This window comes from Felis catus, chromosome E2 (genome assembly GCF_018350175.1).
Source record: "Felis catus isolate Fca126 chromosome E2, F.catus_Fca126_mat1.0, whole genome shotgun sequence".
NCBI lineage: Eukaryota > Metazoa > Chordata > Mammalia > Carnivora > Felidae > Felis > Felis catus.
Window position 1 is genome coordinate 35,284,048 of NC_058382.1, and position 19,225 is coordinate 35,303,272.

The window sequence follows — 19,225 nt, forward strand, 5'->3', positions numbered from 1 at the left end:
CACTTAAAAATAATAAAAATTAAAAAAATAAAACTCTTTACTAAAACTTGATCCTAATTTCTTCAAATACAGGCCAGCAGTCTTCACCCTTGAGTGTGAGAGTCTTTAGCATTTAAGGTGAGAACCTGTAAAACTGGCGGGTTCTAGAACTCCAGTATTCGAAGTTTTATATATAAGTCTACAAAGGTGCTCCAAGGTTTCAGTTTTAAAAAAGTCCTTAAGAAATTAACACAGATGGCTCACAAGACACTTGGAAAAGCAATACCCTAAATCACCGAGGAATGGCTTCTAGGCAGAGGCAGTCAAGCACTTGTTAAACCTCTCTCCAAAACTTTACTCCACATGAAATTATTCTCGACTAAACCTGGAATAAGTAAAATTATTACTAAATGACTAAAAGTGCTAATAATAAGCTCCAAGTAGTTACAGTCTTCATCTGTAGGAGATAAACTGCAGCCACACCTTCTGCTGTGGCGTATGTGCCAGCATTCTTGCAATAAATATCCGATGGGAGATCAGTTCAAGCCAGGCATACACAAAGCCAGGGGCTTTGGTAGGCCTCAAGATGTGGAATGTATTGCTGAAAGAAGAAAACCTTAGTCAGAAGAAGGTCCAAGTTAAATATGGTGAATACCACATCAATATAAGTAAGTAACATTCAAGATGTATTACAAATCAACATGCCTCAAATCCAAAAGAAAACTACTTCTCAAGTTTTACCAACAAAATAGCAATCCTTAATGGGAAATCTCTATTAAATCCAACAATACTCACCAGAAAGCTGTAAGTGTCTGGAAATTAATGGTTTCCAATACATGCTCAGGTGCATTGAGTTCCAAGAGCAGCATGATAAAAATTCGATGGTAAGGAAGCTGCTGAAATTCACTTTGCCGGACATCGTGATCCTGCAGGAGAACTCCCACGACTATACCAAGAACCTACAGAGCACACAGATTACGAGCCTGTATATCATAAAAATAATTCACTTACCACTCATCAGACAAGTTTTTTTACCTTGTATTCTTAAGTCCCACATTAAAGGACACATATCATTTGAATACAAAATTATATGCTGGCACCCAAAAGGGCCATACACTGATGTGGCCCGCAGAATTTGGTTTTCTTTGAATTTCAATGATCTTAGACCAGAAACATACTCTCCACAAATACTGGTTTTTTGTAAGCTTTAGAAAGGAACATGGTACATCGTATTCCATCATGTTAATACAATGTAACAACCTAATTTTTCTGGTCTGATGTGAGTAAGGCGGACAAGAAGCAAAATGGTTTATACTTCTCTTGGCATTTAATAGATGGAAAGCCAGGGAAGCTCTCAGGCTGCAGAAATGTCTCACATACACAAAGAACTGGAAGTGCCTGGGCAGCTCAGCAACAGTCAAGCCTCTCTTGATTTTGGCTCAGGTCATGATCTCATGGTTTGTGGGATAGAGCCCCACAATGGGCTGGGCTGACAGCGTGGAGCCTGATTGGGATTCTGTCTCTCTGCCCTTCCCCAGCTTGAGTGCTCTCTCTCAAAATAAATAAATAAATTTAAAAACACAAAGAACCATACTGCATTCCACTGGATTTTCCCACTGGAGAGTGAAGGACAGGGCAACCTACTTGTAATTACCCAAGACCAAACTCTAAGTTCGTTTTTGCAGTTTTAATACTGAAATTTCCAGGAATTCTATATATGTCAAAAGAAAACCATTTTGTTCCTTTAAAGAAAACAATCAACTGCAATGTCACTCCTGGTATCTGAGGTGCTAATCTGTTATCAGTGGACAGGTCGAGCCACCCCATTCAGGGTGATTCTGCGCATAGCCCAAAATTCTATATTATCTAAATATCTTCCAGTATAGTCATTACCAAACATTAACATACTGAAATACTTTGTGGTGGTTGGAGGGGGAGGAGGGGTGGACTTTTAGTTCAGACACTACACTCTTCTAATATTTAATGACTATGTTTATAATACTATCTATGAGTTTAATTTCAGGACAGAAAAAGGGCTATTACAAAATGTTTTGGGGAAGGGACTGGGCCCTAAGAACTACTGATGCAGGCTTCAAGTGTATCAAGACTAAGGCAAGAGAGAATTTCAGACCTTGTTCAGCAGATTAATCTTTGTGACAGTGTTGGTGGCCTCCCCTGAGTGCTTCACTAGCAGTGCAATGAGGCGGACAAAGGCATCCAGGTTGTGATAGCACTTGGCTCGGATCATGGTGGGATTAGCAGCAGGATTGTGCTGCTGCTCTGCCTGAGCACGGTAACTGATTTCTACACACATTTCAGTACACAGACGAAAGAACCTTGTTATGAGGTCATCAGTCTTCAGGATTCCTTGCTGGTGCATCTACCAAAGGAATAAAAATATAAAACACAGTGAGATATAATACACACAAATAATTTTTTTAATTTTCATATTTAAGAGGTATTCTCCCATTTACTCCTTGTCACATTTCTACTTCTTACTTTGTAAAAACAGGGGTCATGAAAATGATTTATCCATTAAGGACAGATGACAGAATTCCTTAGTTTTAAGTTTAATGGAGAACAGAAATGATGGAAATTGAGAAAGAAATAGTAACATGGCAATTTTGAGTTAACAGTCCATAGCCAAGTAAAGTGGAAAAATTAGGCAAACGAACCAACTTTTAGTAACCTACTAAGTCATAGTTAGACATTCTAACCAATTCATAATTCCCAAGAGATTAAATTATGTATACTTTACTTTTTCACAGAATTTAAGATAACTTCTCCTGACTGACTTAATCAGTAACAAAATTTTTAAACTCCAACTAGCTGCAACATGAAAAGTCAAGTAATAATTTGCACAATAAGTAGGTACCAAAGAAAATAGCCACAGATCATAACTGGCTACTTAAATGTAAATTGAGTTTATTTCGACGTAAATTAAGTTTAAAATAACACGGACAGAATGAATTTCTTCAAAACAAAGGATAAAGAACAAATTTTATGACATATGATTTGGAAGTGAAGCAGAGAAGTTATTTGGCTAGTACAAAAGAAGAAGGCAGTATAAGAGGTGTTAAGGGTGCAGAGGGAGAAGGAGGTCAGTGCTTAAAGAAACCAAGCCCAAAATGGAAACTTGACCGATATCTTGGAAACTTTAAAACAATTTCACTGTCCCTTGATAAGCAGTAAAATAACTGAATTGAAACTTATGTACCCTAGGCAAGACAGAAGGTCAGCAAAGGGACTTTTGTACATTGAAATCTGAGAAACTACCAGGGGGAGGTAACAAAGACAGACTGCTGTTATCAAGGAGGTCAAGGAAGAAAGAATTCTCAAAAGGATGCAAAAGAGAATAAAAAGTATAAATACAGTATCTTTTTCAAACAGAGAGAAGAAACAAGAGTAAATAAGCCAGCAGGAAGAGCTGAGACAAGCGCCACATCCATACCCATGAAATTTTGATGATCACAAAAAAAACCCCAACTGATTCAAAGTTCTTCCATCCAAATCAGAAAATCAAACTGTAAATATTCAACAACAGCTTTGCAATAAGGTGTATTTTAAAATTCTTTTAAGGTAGAGACCTACTTAGTATGATTTATTTACCAAGTTAACATTCATCTTGAACAGTAAATCCAATTTTTGACAACTTTTAAAATTCTAATCAGCTCTTCCATAATCCACTGTCATTTATTTGATAATAGATCTAATTGCAATCTTTCTTTGGTTGCACACCTACGCTTTGGTCTCAGTTTAAAAAATATAATGGTCAATCTGCAGAAATAAGCAGATAAGCTAGTATCTCTCCCTGAATAAACATTACAATAGTTCTACTAAAGGAATTCTAAGGCCAGTTCAGCAAAAGCACCACTCTGGCAATTAAGTAGTATGATCAGGACAAACTGGCTACTGAGTATGAATCCCTTACAGTGGTTGAAAACAGCCAGTAATAATCAAAAACAGAATGCTAAAATGGTACTATCACTCTCTTCCTACATTGTTGTTTACTCATCCTGTTCAAATATTCTTTTCTAGGAAATGGTTTCCTAACACTTTAACTCAAAGTCCAATTTAGATAAAATCACATGAAAATAAATGGAAACTATTTCCCAAAAAACCATGTTAACCAATTATAGGCAGATAAGCTACTTAGTTTAGAAAATATAATAAAAGGCTCTACCATTTAAATATTTAGGATTTTGTTGTTATTTTCTTATTTTTAAAAACATGGGCTATTATGAGAATATTAATTAGCCCCAAATTCCCTCACTATTGATTATCAAGCTAGTAAAATTACTACATACATGTGGCAATTTCATTATTCATTATCTGATCCACTGTATTTTGTAGCTATGACTACTGAAATGGGATACATAGAACTAAAGGGGACGTGAAATGTTGAATTTACTGCTTAGTGTCCAAAGATGAGGAATGAAATAGGCTTTATCAATTTAACAGAGTAACGATGCTGACATTTTGGTTTGCATGAGTATGGAGGTAACTGTCTGACCACAGGTACATAATACTGAGCTTAAATATTGGAGGCATCACACCCTACTTATGTTGAATAAAAAGCACCTTTCTTTCCAAAAGCTCTACCTGTCCAACAAACGCAGAGAAAGCTTTGGTACTGTCACGGCCAGCTGCTGCTGAATGGTAGAGATTCACCCATTCCCTCAGAAGATACTCTGCCTTCTCCCTCAGGCCTGGAGGATCATCATACTCTGAGGCTTGAGAGATCCCAGAATGCATCATAAAGTTAGGGCCTCCATGAGCACGATCAATCATTGCTTCATAGTTGGATCGCACTACTTCCATCAGCTGGGGCAATCTAGTACAATAAATCCAGAGTGAAAATCAGTCTACTCATGGTTGTGATTTCACAGACATACAGTTGGACAATCTGCTTATTTAATAGAAACCACAACAGTGATTTCCATATTTAAGCTAAGTTATCTTTGGTCTCTTCCTGTTTACTCATGACCACATAATATGCAAATGACTGACTGACCTCACTTAAGCCACTTTTGACCCAAAAAAAAATGATGCCTGTTGAGATGGAGCTGATGTGCATAGTTAACAAACACTCTGTGCGCCTACCATGTGCCATGGTTTGTTATTTATCTTAATCTCAACAATTCTCTGAGACACTATTTCTATTTTATTCAAGAAAAGGCTTGAGGAGGGGGGGTAAGTCAACTTGCCTAAAATCAAAATTTAAAGTGCCAGGGCTTAAACACAGGACTCCTGACACCAAGTCTAGTACTGTATGTACTGCTTGCTCTACAGCAAGGTGGCTTGGCGGTTAGTTAAGCTCTCATACTTCAAGGGACAGTATTAGGCCCCACTAAAGCTTTCCACATGTTGTACAGCAATTCTAATAGGTAATGTTAGTAAATTTGCACATTCATTTCTAAAGCTCGTTCTTAGACTCAACACACAAAGATCCCATCACCATCCTCACCCTTCTGGAGCATTGCCTCTGGAGTGAGCATTAATCCTCATGAGAGTTTCAATGGTGTGGAACAGATCTGCCTCAGTAACATGAGCAACACTCCTTTCATCCACCAGCAGGATTTTTACCAATTGCATAGCAAATGCCACGGCCATGTAGTTTAAACCATTCTCCATTGACTGGCAACACAGAAAGCACAATGTTAGACAACACTTATGGCAAACACACTTCCCAGCTACCAGAGCCCTTTTTCTGTTTAAGAAAATTCCTTCCATACCTGTGCTAGGTGAAGATCATACTGCTGCATATTAACCAAATGATTGCGAATTAGCAACTCCACTGCTTCAACATTGTATTTATATTCATCCCGACATTCAATTAGGCACCTAGAAAAAGTGTTTCTTTACTCATATAGGCTTAACCATATTGTAACAGGTAAAATAAAGATCCTATTTTATTCAGTGGTAATTTGTTCCAAATTAAGGATGCTTTGAGAACCAAATGCAAATCAGTATCCAAAATTCAAAATAGCCAATAATGAAGCAGAACAGACAGCACAGTGTTAAAACTCAAGCTTTTCTTTCAAAGCCTAGAAAACAAAGCATTCCACTTAAGACATTGAAATATTTATATGTGAACACCACTGCCAAGAAATCATTGAAACCTTTTAAAACCAATGATCTGCAATTTATTCCCCAAAGCAAAGTACTGGTTTTGTATATTCGTCAAAGTCCCATTTGCCTTCTAGAAAAAAAGGAAACCTCTGGACATGAAAAGGGCCATGTATCTTAGAAAGCAGTCTAATAAACAGTACTTGTTAAGATGGATACTGACCTTGTGATCTGTTTGTTACACCATGGAGACCCATATGCCCGGCCATCCTGAAGAGCTTTTAAGACCAAAAGGTGGCACTCCCTGTAGCGCAGCAATAGGTCAGCATCAGCACCACTTGTGGCATCTAGTAAACCCTCTACAGCCTACGGAAGAAAAACAGTATTCACAAACATGGAAAATATAGTATTCAGCCCAACTTTCAAAGCCAAAAACCAAACCTTAACAGAAATTACAATATATCTTCTGGAGCCTCGAGTTAACAATGTCTCCACTCACCAAAACCCTTTTCACTCACACACACACACACACACACACACACACACACACACACACACACACTCTCTCTCTCTCTCTCTCTCTCTCTCTCTCTCTACTCTAATTTATATTCACATGCGTTCTTCACATAAAAAGTCCCACTGTCCCTACACAGTCAAAATCCAATGGTCCGTAACAACCCTCCCACATAACCCACCTACGTGGATCAACCTTTCCCTCCAAATCTAAAGTGCTGTCTTTTAAAGTTTCTTAAATAACTGTGTTTTCAAAAAATTGTAATAAAAAAAGATTTTCCCACTTTGCCGTTGGTAAGTGCCATGACTACATTCTGTTCTGGGAAAAACTCACCCAGTTTTTACCAAACAAAATTTGTTTTATCTTAATTTTAAAATCTGAATCTAACTTAAGTAGGCGATGGTGCAGGTCACTAGATTTACAAACATAGTTTCTTCTTAAAAATAACATTTAATGGGGCACCTGGGTGGCTGAGTCAGTTAAGCATCTATCTGACTGTTGACTTCAGCTCAAGTCATGCTCTCACGGTTCATGGGATTGAGCCCCCATGTTGGCTCTGTGCTGATGGGGTGGAGCCTGGTTAGAATTCTCTCATTCCCTCTCTCTGCCCATCCCCTGTTCCCTAACAAACTTAAAAAAGAACTAACCTTCTGGAGCAATCCAAGAGCAGCTATGGCGTCCCGAGAGTTTCGAGATAATACTACAACCTCCAAAAGACTTCTAAGAGCCTGAGCTTGAGGATTCATGGCCAAAGTTGGTGGGATGGCATGTAGGTGCTGCTCCAGTTCTGTAATGCACTTATCATAAATCTGAGCTACATCATCTGTTGCCCAAGCTTGCTGTTTGAGAGAAGGAAAGAACCAAAAAAGAGATAAGCAAAAATTTTTCAGATTTTTCACTGGCACATGCAGCAATTAAAAAGTATTTTAGTATGTTTACTCCCTTGATTCCCCCCCCCCCCCCCATCAAAACAGAGGGGCGGCTCTTCCATTCCCTTTCCTGAACTATTCAATCTTAATGACATGAGGTGGGGCAGTGCAAGGCAGGGATGCGAGAAGGGGTACTTCACTTGACTATGGAAGGCCTGACAGACATCAACATAATGAAGTAATCAAAGAAAACAAGACAGATAATGGGACAGGATATAGCCTAGGAAAGTAGGTAATCCAAACCACAGAAAATATAGTACCCAGTCCAGCTGTCAAAGCCTAACAGAATAATAACACAGCATCATTTCTGTGATAAATATATCAAAGATGCACTATCTGAATCTATTCCTGAGAACATACTGAACAAATCCAAACCAGGACATTCTAGAAAATAACTAGCCTGTAGTCTGCAAAAGTGTCAAGGTCATGAAAGATGAGGAAAAGGTAAGGTGCTATACCAGACTGACCTGGAGGAAACTTTAAAAACATAACTAACTAAAAATGTGTGATTCTGAAATAAGTCCTTTTAACTATAAACAGATGATACTAGGACACTTCATAAAATCTGAATGAGGTCTCAGGATTAGGTATTAATGTATCAGTATTAACGTCCTGATTTCAATAGCTGTACTATGGTCACACAGGAGAATGTCTTTGTAGATAACACAGACCAAAGTATTTGAAAGTGATTGGGACACCAGGATCAGCATCTTATATTCAAATGGTTCAGGGGCAAAATGTTTTCCCCTACATCTCCCAACTTTTCTGTAAATAATTATATCAAAATTTTAGAAACTCTTTTTACAAAACATAGGCAAAGTGATGGGGTCACCATATAAATTCCTTTAATTAGGCCAAAACATGAAAATCAACCTCATGGATTTAAAAAAAAATAAAAAAGTTCCTCTGTGTGCCATCCTGATCTAATACAAAGAATAACTATACTCATCAACCGTGGGGTAATTTTCCCCCCTTTAACTTAAACTCTCAGGAAGCAAGAGATAGATTTGATAAAAACATTCAAATTAAAATGTAAAACATTCAATTTAATCCAAGGAACAATTTACCTTCATGGGTTGGGCTAAAAATCCTGTAGGCTGACTTAAATCATTTGTGGGCAAGAAGCCAGGCACATTGCGTGCAAACTCTTCATAAACAGCCAGCTGCTTTGGGTCCACACCACCAACCTGGAAAGAAGAAAACCTATTTTGACAGGATCCTCTTCACAGAATCGAAGCAAAGTTCTTTGAAAGTGGAAAGTTTGCATGGAAGTACGCACAGGGATTCTGGAGAAGGCACACAGGAGTCACTACAACATATAATAGTGTAATTGCACATGTATGTGTGTGCACACAACTCACAGTGTTTCCCATTTCCCTGAATCCTGTCAAAAGTCCCCTTTGTTTAAAAATTCATTTGAGTTTTTCTAGGGAAAAATACCTCAAATAGGAACACACAAAATGAAATTCTCTAATGGAGCTGGTAACAGTGATCAGATTTCTTACATCTTCTCACTAATAAGTAGTTAATAATTAAAACAGAAGTACTAGAAGGCAAGACCAAGTTGCGAAACACAAAAACTAACAGGCTCTTTACATAGGGCTGCGACAACTGGCAAGTGCATGCAATCTAAGGTAACTTTTCTTTTTGAAAATTGTTTAAGTAATCTCTACACCCCATGTGGGGCTTGAACTCACGACCCTCAGATCAAGAATTGTATTCTCTACCAACTGAACCAGCCCAGTGACCCCATCTAAGATATCTTTATGCCTTCTCCACAGGTAGCCTACAAGTGATACGTGCTACTGAGGGTGGGATATTGTCTAAGAAACAACATGTAACCCCACTGTCTAAGTCCTGGTGAGGAGTTTAAGCAACATAAACAGAAAGAAAACAAAGATGGGTAGGGAGAGACAATGCCCCCAATTCTTACTTTCAGCCTGATTTGCTCTGGCATCCGCTCAGCTTGATATGTTAACACAACAGGATCACAGTACCTGCGACCTTCTTGCCTAGCATGTTTTCTCAGTTCAAATTCCTGCAAATAAAAAAAGTCACTGAGGTTCTTGTTATGAGGCATTTTCTTAAATAGGAAAAAAAAAATACTTAAATGGCAAAGGCTAAACACTTACAGTTGCTAATCTCTTGTCCATCTCAGGACCTGCTTTTTCTACTGCAGTCTTCTGAATAAAACAGCAAGCTAATTCACAATTGTCCTGAGCTAACTGAGCAGCTGCCTGATCCATCATTTCCCTCTGTTGTGGCGATGCAGTCTTTTGGAAGGGGAAGAGAAAGAAAGAAAACAATTTAAAGTTTTCTGTAGATAGATAGATAAGACAGATAATAGGAGATGCAATGCTTATACAAATTTTTAAAGTTCTGACTCTATCTAGGACTTACTAGATGTGACCACAAAATAGCCTAAAATCATCTTCATCTGTAAAATTAAAATACTACTCAACCAAAACACTTTATTTTCAGGTTGTTATGAAGACAGTGAACAATATGGAAACAGTAAAGTAGTTAAAAAAAAAAAAAAAAAAGGTGGTGGGGGAGGCATCATTAACCATGGCATGTAAGACCCAAAATTAGCAAATGAGTTAACCTGAGGAAAGAGTGAAATTGTGTGTGTACACAAAGTCACTTTACACAGTTTTCCACTGACCTACTGCGAGTGCTTTAATCTAAATTCTTAATAATTACCAGAAACAACATTGTTAACTTATGTATTTTTAAACCCTTCATGTCTTTAAACCAATAAATATTTGGATATCTACTATCTGCAAAACACTGTGTTGAGGATACAATAGTGAGCAAAAAAACATGAGGCTTCACCTCACAGCATTTACAATTCAACAGGAGGAAAGACATCAAATGTGATGACATGCAAAGAAAAAGAAACTCAGGCACGCGTTAAGAAATTATGTATTCCACCAAGAAAATAATCAACCTACACGAAGGGCTGAGGCAAAACTGTTTTTCAGGTTGGTAGATATGCTCATAAGCAAAGGTTCCCTGCAGGTAATCATAGCCATTCCAGCTGTTAAGTTCCGCATCATGTGATGAGCTGCTATTCGCATTCGAGATTCCTCAGAATCCAGGGCAAAATCCTTCCTGACTATTTGCTCACAAGTAGTCATAGCAATCTTAATTGATCGATCCACCACAGGATGGACCAGCTCCTGGACAGCCCGTTCAATTGCCTGGCGCACACACTGCTTCAACTGTGGATGAGCCTGAAACAAGGGAATCTAGGTGGGGGAAACAAGTTAAGTCAACAGCTTGTTTAAGGTAAGACAACCCAACTTACATCAGTCATCACACCTGTGATTTTGGAAATGACTTCAAAGTTAACCATTAACTACCAATTTCTACTTTAAATTAACCAATGAAAAGCTCAGGAAATAGAAGCTAGTCTACAGAGAGAGTACTATTCGTTATACCTTATGATATGTGATAATAAATAGGTCTTTGCGTTTTTAAAAATTCTAAAAGTTTGATGTGCAAATTTTTTATTGCAGGATCCATTATGTGCTTAGTTAAAACCTGTAGCTTAAGTACTCTCAAAGAAAGACCCAGGCGCTTCGGGGCGCGTGGGTCGCTCAGTCAGTTGAACGTCTGACTTCAGCTCGGTCTTGATCTCACAGTCTGTGGATTCAAGCCCCGCGTTGGGCTCTGTGCGGACAGCTAAGGGCCTGGAGCCTGCTTCAGATTCTGTGTCTCCCTCTCTCTCTGCCCCTCCCCTGCTCATGCTCCCTGTCTCAAAAAGAAATAAAAACATTCAAAAAAACCTTTTTTAAATAAAAAAAAAATGTAGCTTCTATAGTTGCGTGGAGAAATAAATGCAGAAAGAAATCAGGTTAACAGAGAAAAGGATTTCTACAGAAACATTACTACAAATAATTCTCCAGAATAGCAAACATTTACATTACCATACATTGAAGCCACTTTGCTTCACTTGAATGACTGGTTCTAATCTTTTATCTCTGGTATGCCCTAATACTCACTTGATCTCTTTAACTTAATGAATTTGTGAGAAACTTCTAAAATACTCATGATGGATACATAAAAATATTCAGATTACTGACAGTGTTATAAAGGGGAATCACAATTTCTAAATCTAAGGGCTCCCTCCACCCCACAAAAAATTAAGTGCCATGGGGGTACAGGAGGGAGACCCAGGTTAAGATTTTTTAATTTTTTAATGTTTACTTATTTTTGAGAGATAGACACAGCGTAGCAGGGGAGAGGAGAGAGAGAGGGAAAGACAGAATCTGAAGCAGGGCCCAGGCTCTGAGCTGTCAGCACAGAGCCCGACACGGGGCTCAAACTCACGGACCGTGAGATCATAACCTGAGCCGAAGTCAGACGCTTAACCGACTGAGCCACCCAGGCGCCCCTAAAATGATCTTTTTTAAATCCTTTGTGTCCTTTAAATAAAAAAGCTCAATGTATTAATGTTATCCCTGTATTTGTGAACATGGGCAGTTTCTAAAAATCAAACACCATGAATATTCCAGTATCTGATTCTGAACAAGTGTTAAGTAGACTAAAAGAAGATAATCATCACTCTCAATACACAGAGTAAAATACCTGTTAACTATTGGCATTTTATATGATTTCAGACCAAACTTCCTTCTGGAATATAGAATGTAACTGAAAGTATTAAGTCCCACTTTTAGATCCTGGCTTGGAGACTTTACACATACACAGAGGAAATCAGCTCAGTTCTAGCTATCTATCAAAAGAAACAGCTTAATGCAAGGGCTAAGGGTGGCATGATAATGAAAATAAACAGCAAAAAAACTATGGAGTACTAAGGATCTTTTGGCCTGTGTAAGGTAATCTTGGCCATTGTGATTATATCGCCAGCTGATTAATACCACAGGGTTTAGATATGAGTAACCAACATAGGTGATTTCCAGTCACAATGACTATATTTTTAGAGTAGGAAAAAATCCCAGCTGTACTATACAGCAGTTGCCAATCCCTCCTTTCTGTACAAAATCCTCTAAGATCTAGGAATCCAGAAGGAAGGAGAAAAAGAAAAGGAAGGTGACCCAGTTACCTTGTCATAAAGTAGGAATTGGGGGATGGAGCAGTTGTTTACTTACTGTTGGATTTAAGGTAATGTGTGGTGCCAGGCCTGCAAGGGAATAGACATTGATGTCGTGGTAGCTGTACTGTGGCTGTGGTGGAACTGTGGCTGTACAAGTGGTACTGGTAGCTGGTGTTGTAGAAGTTGCTGGATGTTAAAGACATAAAATAAGAGCTAATAAAAAGCACATTTCTTGACTTCGCTACAAAATCAAGGCATTAGGCAGTCTTTAACTGGATTAGTCTCTTGGGGGTGGGAGTGGGGGGTGAGAATGGCATAGGTCTCATTTTCCACCCTAAATTATAACAAAAAAATTTCTATTGTTTTAATACAGAGATTTGAACAAAGTATGTAAAGCTATGTCAGTGACAATACCCCTGCAAAATACCCTTTGCAGTTGCAAAGAAATCAACTGTGAGGACATGCTACAAGCCCAAGACTTGTTATCAGCAAGCCCAAGACTTGTTGATAACTCTTCATTATAGACGTCTCTTTCCCATCTAGGCTGTTCTCTGGTTACAGTTGGGGATTCTTAGCTACTGACGAATGAGACAGAATGACAAGCTGGTTTATTCTTACACACCTCCTAATCTTTCATTCAATACTTCTATAGCCCCCACATTTCCAATCTATGATCCACGTATAATAATCCGCCCCCTGGGCAGGTCTAGCTGGTAGTCTGGCTACCATGTGAGGAGTAACACAGGCCCACCGTGCCATGCAGTTCTTTCTGATCTCAAACACTCTGAAGAATCACCCGGCTTAGTTGGGATAGGATTAATGATACTTAGTTAAGAATACCATTAAGAATTACCCAGATGAATTCTGGAACTGAAGACAATACCTAGACATTACTAACTTCTCCTTAATAATTCAGATGGCTCACCAAAAAGTATACAAAATTTCAACACCTTATGTGGAAAAGTATAACTTGCTACATGCATAGAGATGTACCATTTAAGAAAATTCTGGTAAAGCAGAAGGCTAATTATCACACTTACTTGTGGTTGTGATGGGAGGGAGCTCTTCTGGCTGCTTGACATCTTTCTTTGGAGCAGAGAGTTGCTCATCTAAGTTCTTTAGGCGATCTTTATCCTTTAGGAGGTTTCCAGGTTTTAGCTCATTGATGTCTAATGCAAGGTTCTTGCAGAGGACCTCAATCTCAAACTTCAAGTTTAACTGCATAATTCAAATTATTTGAATTTTGAAAACAAAAATGTAGTTTTATTCACAATATATACTATTCTCATCCAATTGTTACAGTGCTTCCCCCCCCCCGCCCCCTGCAATTCTCCACCTTTCCTGTAAATTTTAATAATGTGAAGGATTAAGGAAGTTTCAAAGGATAAAGCAGCAACAAATGTACCTTTAAGTCATGTTCCTGATGTAGCTCTGCCAATACATTCATAATTGCCATCGTCCAGGGGTTGGGTGGCCTAAAAACCTAAAGAAAAGCTATTATGTTAAGTTGGTCCCCAAATCATTCTTTAATTCGCATTATTTAAAATACTTAGGCACTTATACCTGTGTGGCCATAATAATCTATATCATAATTTAGAAAACCATCAAAACCCAAAAACATCCATTAAAATCAGTTATTAAATGATGCTACCTTAATCTCTCACATTGGAAATCCGAGTTTCCCTGAGAAAGACTGAACTAGCTCTATCTTCAGAACTAAGGATATAATCTCATACCCTTTTGCTGAAACACACTCTTACAGATTAACCATCAATAAAATATTAAAATCTACTCACCACACTGCGAATGCTAGATTCTAAGACTTTGGCAACAAAGGGCACTACATAGAGCAACTCTTGTTGTCCTTTAACATAAGCCTCTAGCAGCAAAGATTTTACATCCAAGTCCTAGAATAAGAAAAATATTTTTAAAAACTGGGAATATACTTCAAAACCCCTCACAAAGCCCCAAAGAAAGGTATTTTGCAAACTCATTCCCAAATCAGGAATCAATATAATATGACCCTTGCCTTACAAAAAAAGGGTGACAACCAGACCTTACTGGCTTTTATTGTGCTCAACAGTATAGAATCATGAGCATGCAATTACAGATTCAAAACATGGGCCAAACTCTTACAAACATCCCAAATCATTAAAACAGTCCCAAATACAGTCAAGACTTTTAGACATAATATGCTATATGAACATTCTCAATTTTTACATGAACCTCTGGCTGGAACTCACAGTGTGTAAGATGGGTTTATTTTTAGCTAATGTGATCATTCCTAGCCAATGTCCCAAATTCTTCAGCAAAGAACGATCTGAAAAATTGGCTGCAGCTTTATCAGAGGTCAGGAGCACCTGGTATAGGATTAAGAAATATAGAAAATAAGTTTAAGAAAAAATTCTCAACTGAATGTTTGAGAATTCCCTTTCATCCGACATTAAAAACAAGACGTCAATTCTGAGAACATAGCCCAAAGAAGATCTACTCCATATTATTAGAGTGTAACTATACAAGGTTAAGGGGTCATGTATAGTCCTACAGAAAAGTATTTTAAAACTGAAATTTTTAGCTAGGTTTGAAGCAGGCACCCAAATGCAAATCTATTTTGAGGAGCAAAATTCAATTCAAATGATGATTAAAGCTACGGTTCTAAGGCCTTCAAGACAACAAGCATATGAAGAAATGTAACCAAGATCACAGTATCTACTACAACCTTTTAGTATTATCCAGGTCACTATGTATCTCTAGAGAGAACTAAAATAACTTTCTGAAATACATTATAATAATGCTAAAGTGCTTCCTTTAAAATTTCTGGATTTAAATCTATATTTAATTACCTATCTATTTCATTAATTCTGTAGTTCTTACTTTCCTAAGGGGGACAGAAACATCACATGAGTGTGTTTTGGGGCAAGCATATACATCCATCTACATATTACTTCTTAATTTATGGCTATAAATTTAAAGTTGTAATTTAAATTTGTTTAAAAGAATCTTGAAATTTTGCTCCAGAATATGTAGAAACTTTTATATCCCAATCATCATTGCCATCAGATTAAAAACAAACAAACAAACAAAAAAAAGTGAGTATAGTTATGTTCCGTAACTCTACAGATCAACAGCAGAATGGCACAAAGTCAGCTGTGTAACACAAAGAGCCAGGAATTATTTTGCACTACAGCGTAACCAGGAATGGGAAAAATTTCCATCCACAGGTTTAAATATAGTGCTGGTTCCTAAGCCAATGCCCAAATCATTCATCAAAGAATGATTACAGCTATATGATAGGTTTTCTTGAAATGTTATTCCTCCTGAGAAATAAAATACCTAATTTCATGCAACAAGCGTTAGCACATTAGGAAAACTTTGACTCTAAACTGCTGAGAATCCTTAAAACAGCTATCCTACAAACAAATTGAGAGTCTAAAGATATGTGGCACTTAAGAAGACATAAAAGACTCACTGGAGCATTGTCTTTGTAACAGTTAAAGTTATTAACAACCTAAATATCCACTAGCAATAAACATCCATACAATAGATTTCTAGAAGACTATTTAAAAAAAAAACAGAAGTGAGGGACTAGAGCTAAGAGCATATTACAAACTAAAAGCAAGTTGAAAACATAAACAGAGGATCAAGAATTAAAACCATGCATAAAATGATGAAAACAAATTTAGAATAGTATAGCTACTTTCAAAGTAAACAGTATAGAGTACATCTTCATGAAATTCTTCGTGAAATTTAGTTCTGTATCTGAAACAAACCCAAGATAACCTAGAGAAAAAACAGCCAATAAATACCTCCCCCCAAAATTCTGCTTGTACAATCAAGTATTTCCAAATTCAAAACAGTAATGAAAAGGAATAGAAGAACTAAATTTTACTTTGATGTTTCTGTAGGTCTCATTCAGAACCATCTTATTAAATTCAGGGTTCTTCAGCGTGTCAAGGAAGTTTGAATAGAGGCTGTGAAAGTTTGGCTCAATACTGACTCTCTTCATAACCAGGTATTGTGAAACCCAAGGCATAAATTCTTCCTTCACAGTTTCCTTTAGTTCTTCAACCTAGCCAATCAATATGACACAGGAAGTACACGGTTAAAAGATGATAAAATACAGCTTTGTGTTTCTTCTATGTAAACAATCCTATACCATGTGGCTCCTTGCAAAATTAGATGCTAAAGCCCCATGTTTCATCTCCCTCCATATGAGACATATGCTATGAAGTATAATATATTAAATTCTTGTTAGTACAAAGTCAATCATCTCTCAAACTGTGGGTGACTACGACTAAAACATCTATGGTTCCTTTCAACTTTAAGTCCCTCACCCTCACCTTATCCACCTCTCAATTTGACCAAACTTGCATATATTGCTAATGTACAGCCTACTGTTAACAGACTTAACACCAGAACCATATTTTCCTAAATTTCTATCTCCAGGAATCATCTCTAAAGTTTGAAATTTCTCTTCCAAAAGGACACTAAAGACTTATTTTATTCATAATCAATTCTGGGATTTTGAAAGATGGTACATACATAATATCTCAAAACCTACTTGTTTAGGCTAATCTTACAGGCAAAAGCAGGCATTTCCAATGAGTTATTATTATATAATCTTGAAAGAGAAGAATCCCTTCTTATGCTCTGCACAAGGTCTACCTCAGTTACTAGGCACCTAATAATAGCTCTGAATGGTCTCTGGGAGGACATGAGTTGTGATGAGGTATAAATGACATGTTCCATCATGATGAGATCATGTAGTTTACTTTAAAAGCCTGTAAAACTCACCACAAAACTAGTACTATTTAATGGCTACAAAAACCACAGCCACTAATTGTATATCTGTATTCCCTTTGCTTTGATTCTATTACTTCAATCTTTAAATCTTTAAAGTAAACTGAGTATTTAAAAAGGTGCAGAAATCCCCCAACCCACTAGGGATAAAATAGATAGCATTCACAATGATATATAAACTATTATATCATGCTCACCTTTTGTGTCATATTCGACTGTGAGAGATTATTGAAGATAAAAGCAATTTTCTCTTGGATATTTTCTGGGGGCTCTACAATTCTCTCAGTTTGATCTGTGGCCACAAGCAACGTATCTATATTTGTAGTATTAATAGAAGGCTAAAAACACAAAGTACATAAAATAAATGAACTGAAATACCTGTTTGACAAATCCCAGGGGAAAATGTATACATATTTAATATAAAACATATACATGGTATATATGGCTGTGCATTGGAACTGTTGGCAAGAATACATGTTGAACTGTTAATAGTGCCTGCCTCTGGGAAATCTGGGGGAGATACAAAGGGAGAAATGTTCATCTTTATACTTTACTAGGCATGTGCTGTTTATAATAAAATTAAAACACATGCTCACTCCTAGATACATTTACAACATAACAAATCCGAGAAAAGAAAAAAGATCTACTTACTGGCACATCTTTCTTAAAGCTGACTCCGGTTGGCCTGGTGACTGTAACCGTTTTAGCAACAGTGGTGGTTGTTGAGGTGGTTACCATCGTGCTAACCTGACCAGCAAGGGGAGCTTTTGCTGGAACCTGGGCCTGAGCCTGGGCCTGAGCCAGTGCAATACTTCCAGGGGTTGTGATAGAGCCCTGCATTTTCACAGGAGGATCTCTAGACTGCTGTCCATACTCAATATACTATAGGGGTAGGGAGACGGAAACACATTAAAAGAGTTCTTAACAAAAATTGAAAATTCTGAATTACACTCCCCTGACTTCTAACAAGGGAAAAATCATTTCAGAAGACTCTTCTGGCTCATCTATAACCCTTACTCCTTGTCCCATTTTGGTCCATATTTCTATACGTAATATAGGTAAGTGGATACCAGGGGCTCTTTAGGAAGTAAAATATTAATGTGTCTTAAAAAATTTATGAGAACTAGTCTAGCAAAACACGTTCAAAACACCCACCAATGCTTGCATATATACCTCCGTAAATCCCTTAATATATATAAACCTTAATATTTTTAAATTTGTACAATAAACTGATCTCTTTTAATGAACACTGATGAGAAATCTAAGGCCTAAAAAATACATGGTAATGTGAACTATCTCTCAGCAAAGCTATCACTACAAAACAAACACACTGTAGAAAGGCAAGTCAGTTCTAGAAGGTAATAAGCAAGACAGCAAACTTTTTTTTCCATTTCAGACCATTTGACCTTTCTACATACAAATTAGAAAACTGACATAGGGATCCTGATCCTATTTCCAGCAGTCTATGCCTGAACAGAACAAAAACTACTATCTAGGTATATGATAACTTTATTCAAAAAAGGAGATTTTCAAGTAAGACAGTCTCTGAATAAAGTATAGCGTCTTAAAGTACACAAACGAAAACAATTACCTCTCTCTCTCTCTCTCTAGCTGTCTTGTTACAAGGGGTGGTGGGGATCACTGTTTTCTGTGATCATGCCCATGCCCCTCTCCTGGTCTCCACTTACCTAAGGTCTATATTCCCACCTCTGAATTCCAAACACATTTTACTGTGGTAAGCCTCTGACTTCTCATCTTAGTTTTACAAAACACTGCTTTCCTGTATAGTTTTCAGTATTACAATACTGGCATATTCTCCCAACCCCCTCAGATGAATAAGTAACACTCACACCTGTCACTCCATAGGTCTCCTAG

The 19,225-nt window shown here is 37.5% G+C and overlaps 1 protein-coding gene and 1 non-coding gene across 11 annotated transcripts in view; both read right to left on the bottom strand.

The window, feature by feature from the left end:
• The window catches only part of CNOT1 (CCR4-NOT transcription complex subunit 1), a 106,720-nt gene that overhangs the window by 9,149 nt on the left and 78,346 nt on the right, over nt 1–19,225 (bottom strand). For 6 of the 10 annotated variants that reach the window (XM_045046027.1, XM_045046026.1, XM_011290137.3 and 3 more), the window contains 20 exons: nt 18,002–18,232; nt 17,548–17,688; nt 16,440–16,619; nt 14,794–14,910; nt 14,347–14,457; nt 13,956–14,033; nt 13,591–13,768; nt 12,606–12,736; nt 10,446–10,742; nt 9,624–9,764; nt 9,425–9,529; nt 8,559–8,678; nt 7,210–7,401; nt 6,272–6,414; nt 5,715–5,823; nt 5,447–5,616; nt 4,561–4,813; nt 2,111–2,359; nt 775–938; nt 463–580 (listed from right to left, as the gene is read on the bottom strand). In XM_045046027.1, coding sequence (XP_044901962.1) covers nt 463–580; nt 775–938; nt 2,111–2,359; nt 4,561–4,813; nt 5,447–5,616; nt 5,715–5,823; nt 6,272–6,414; nt 7,210–7,401; nt 8,559–8,678; nt 9,425–9,529; nt 9,624–9,764; nt 10,446–10,742; nt 12,606–12,736; nt 13,591–13,768; nt 13,956–14,033; nt 14,347–14,457; nt 14,794–14,910; nt 16,440–16,619; nt 17,548–17,688; nt 18,002–18,232 — 3,228 coding nt within the window. Of the gene's footprint in view, nt 1–427; nt 581–774; nt 939–2,110; nt 2,360–4,560; nt 4,814–5,446; nt 5,617–5,714; nt 5,824–6,271; nt 6,415–7,209; nt 7,402–8,558; nt 8,679–9,424; nt 9,530–9,623; nt 9,765–10,445; nt 10,743–12,605; nt 12,737–13,590; nt 13,769–13,955; nt 14,034–14,346; nt 14,458–14,793; nt 14,911–16,439; nt 16,620–17,547; nt 17,689–18,001; nt 18,233–19,225 lie in introns of all 10 variants that reach the window. The other 4 variants (XM_023246164.2, XM_023246165.2, XM_023246163.2 and 1 more) reach the window with 2 other exon arrangements.
• Nucleotides 15,650–15,787, bottom strand: LOC111558145. The gene has a single exon (XR_002738738.1). It is a non-coding gene; the product is annotated as a small nucleolar RNA SNORA46 (small nucleolar RNA).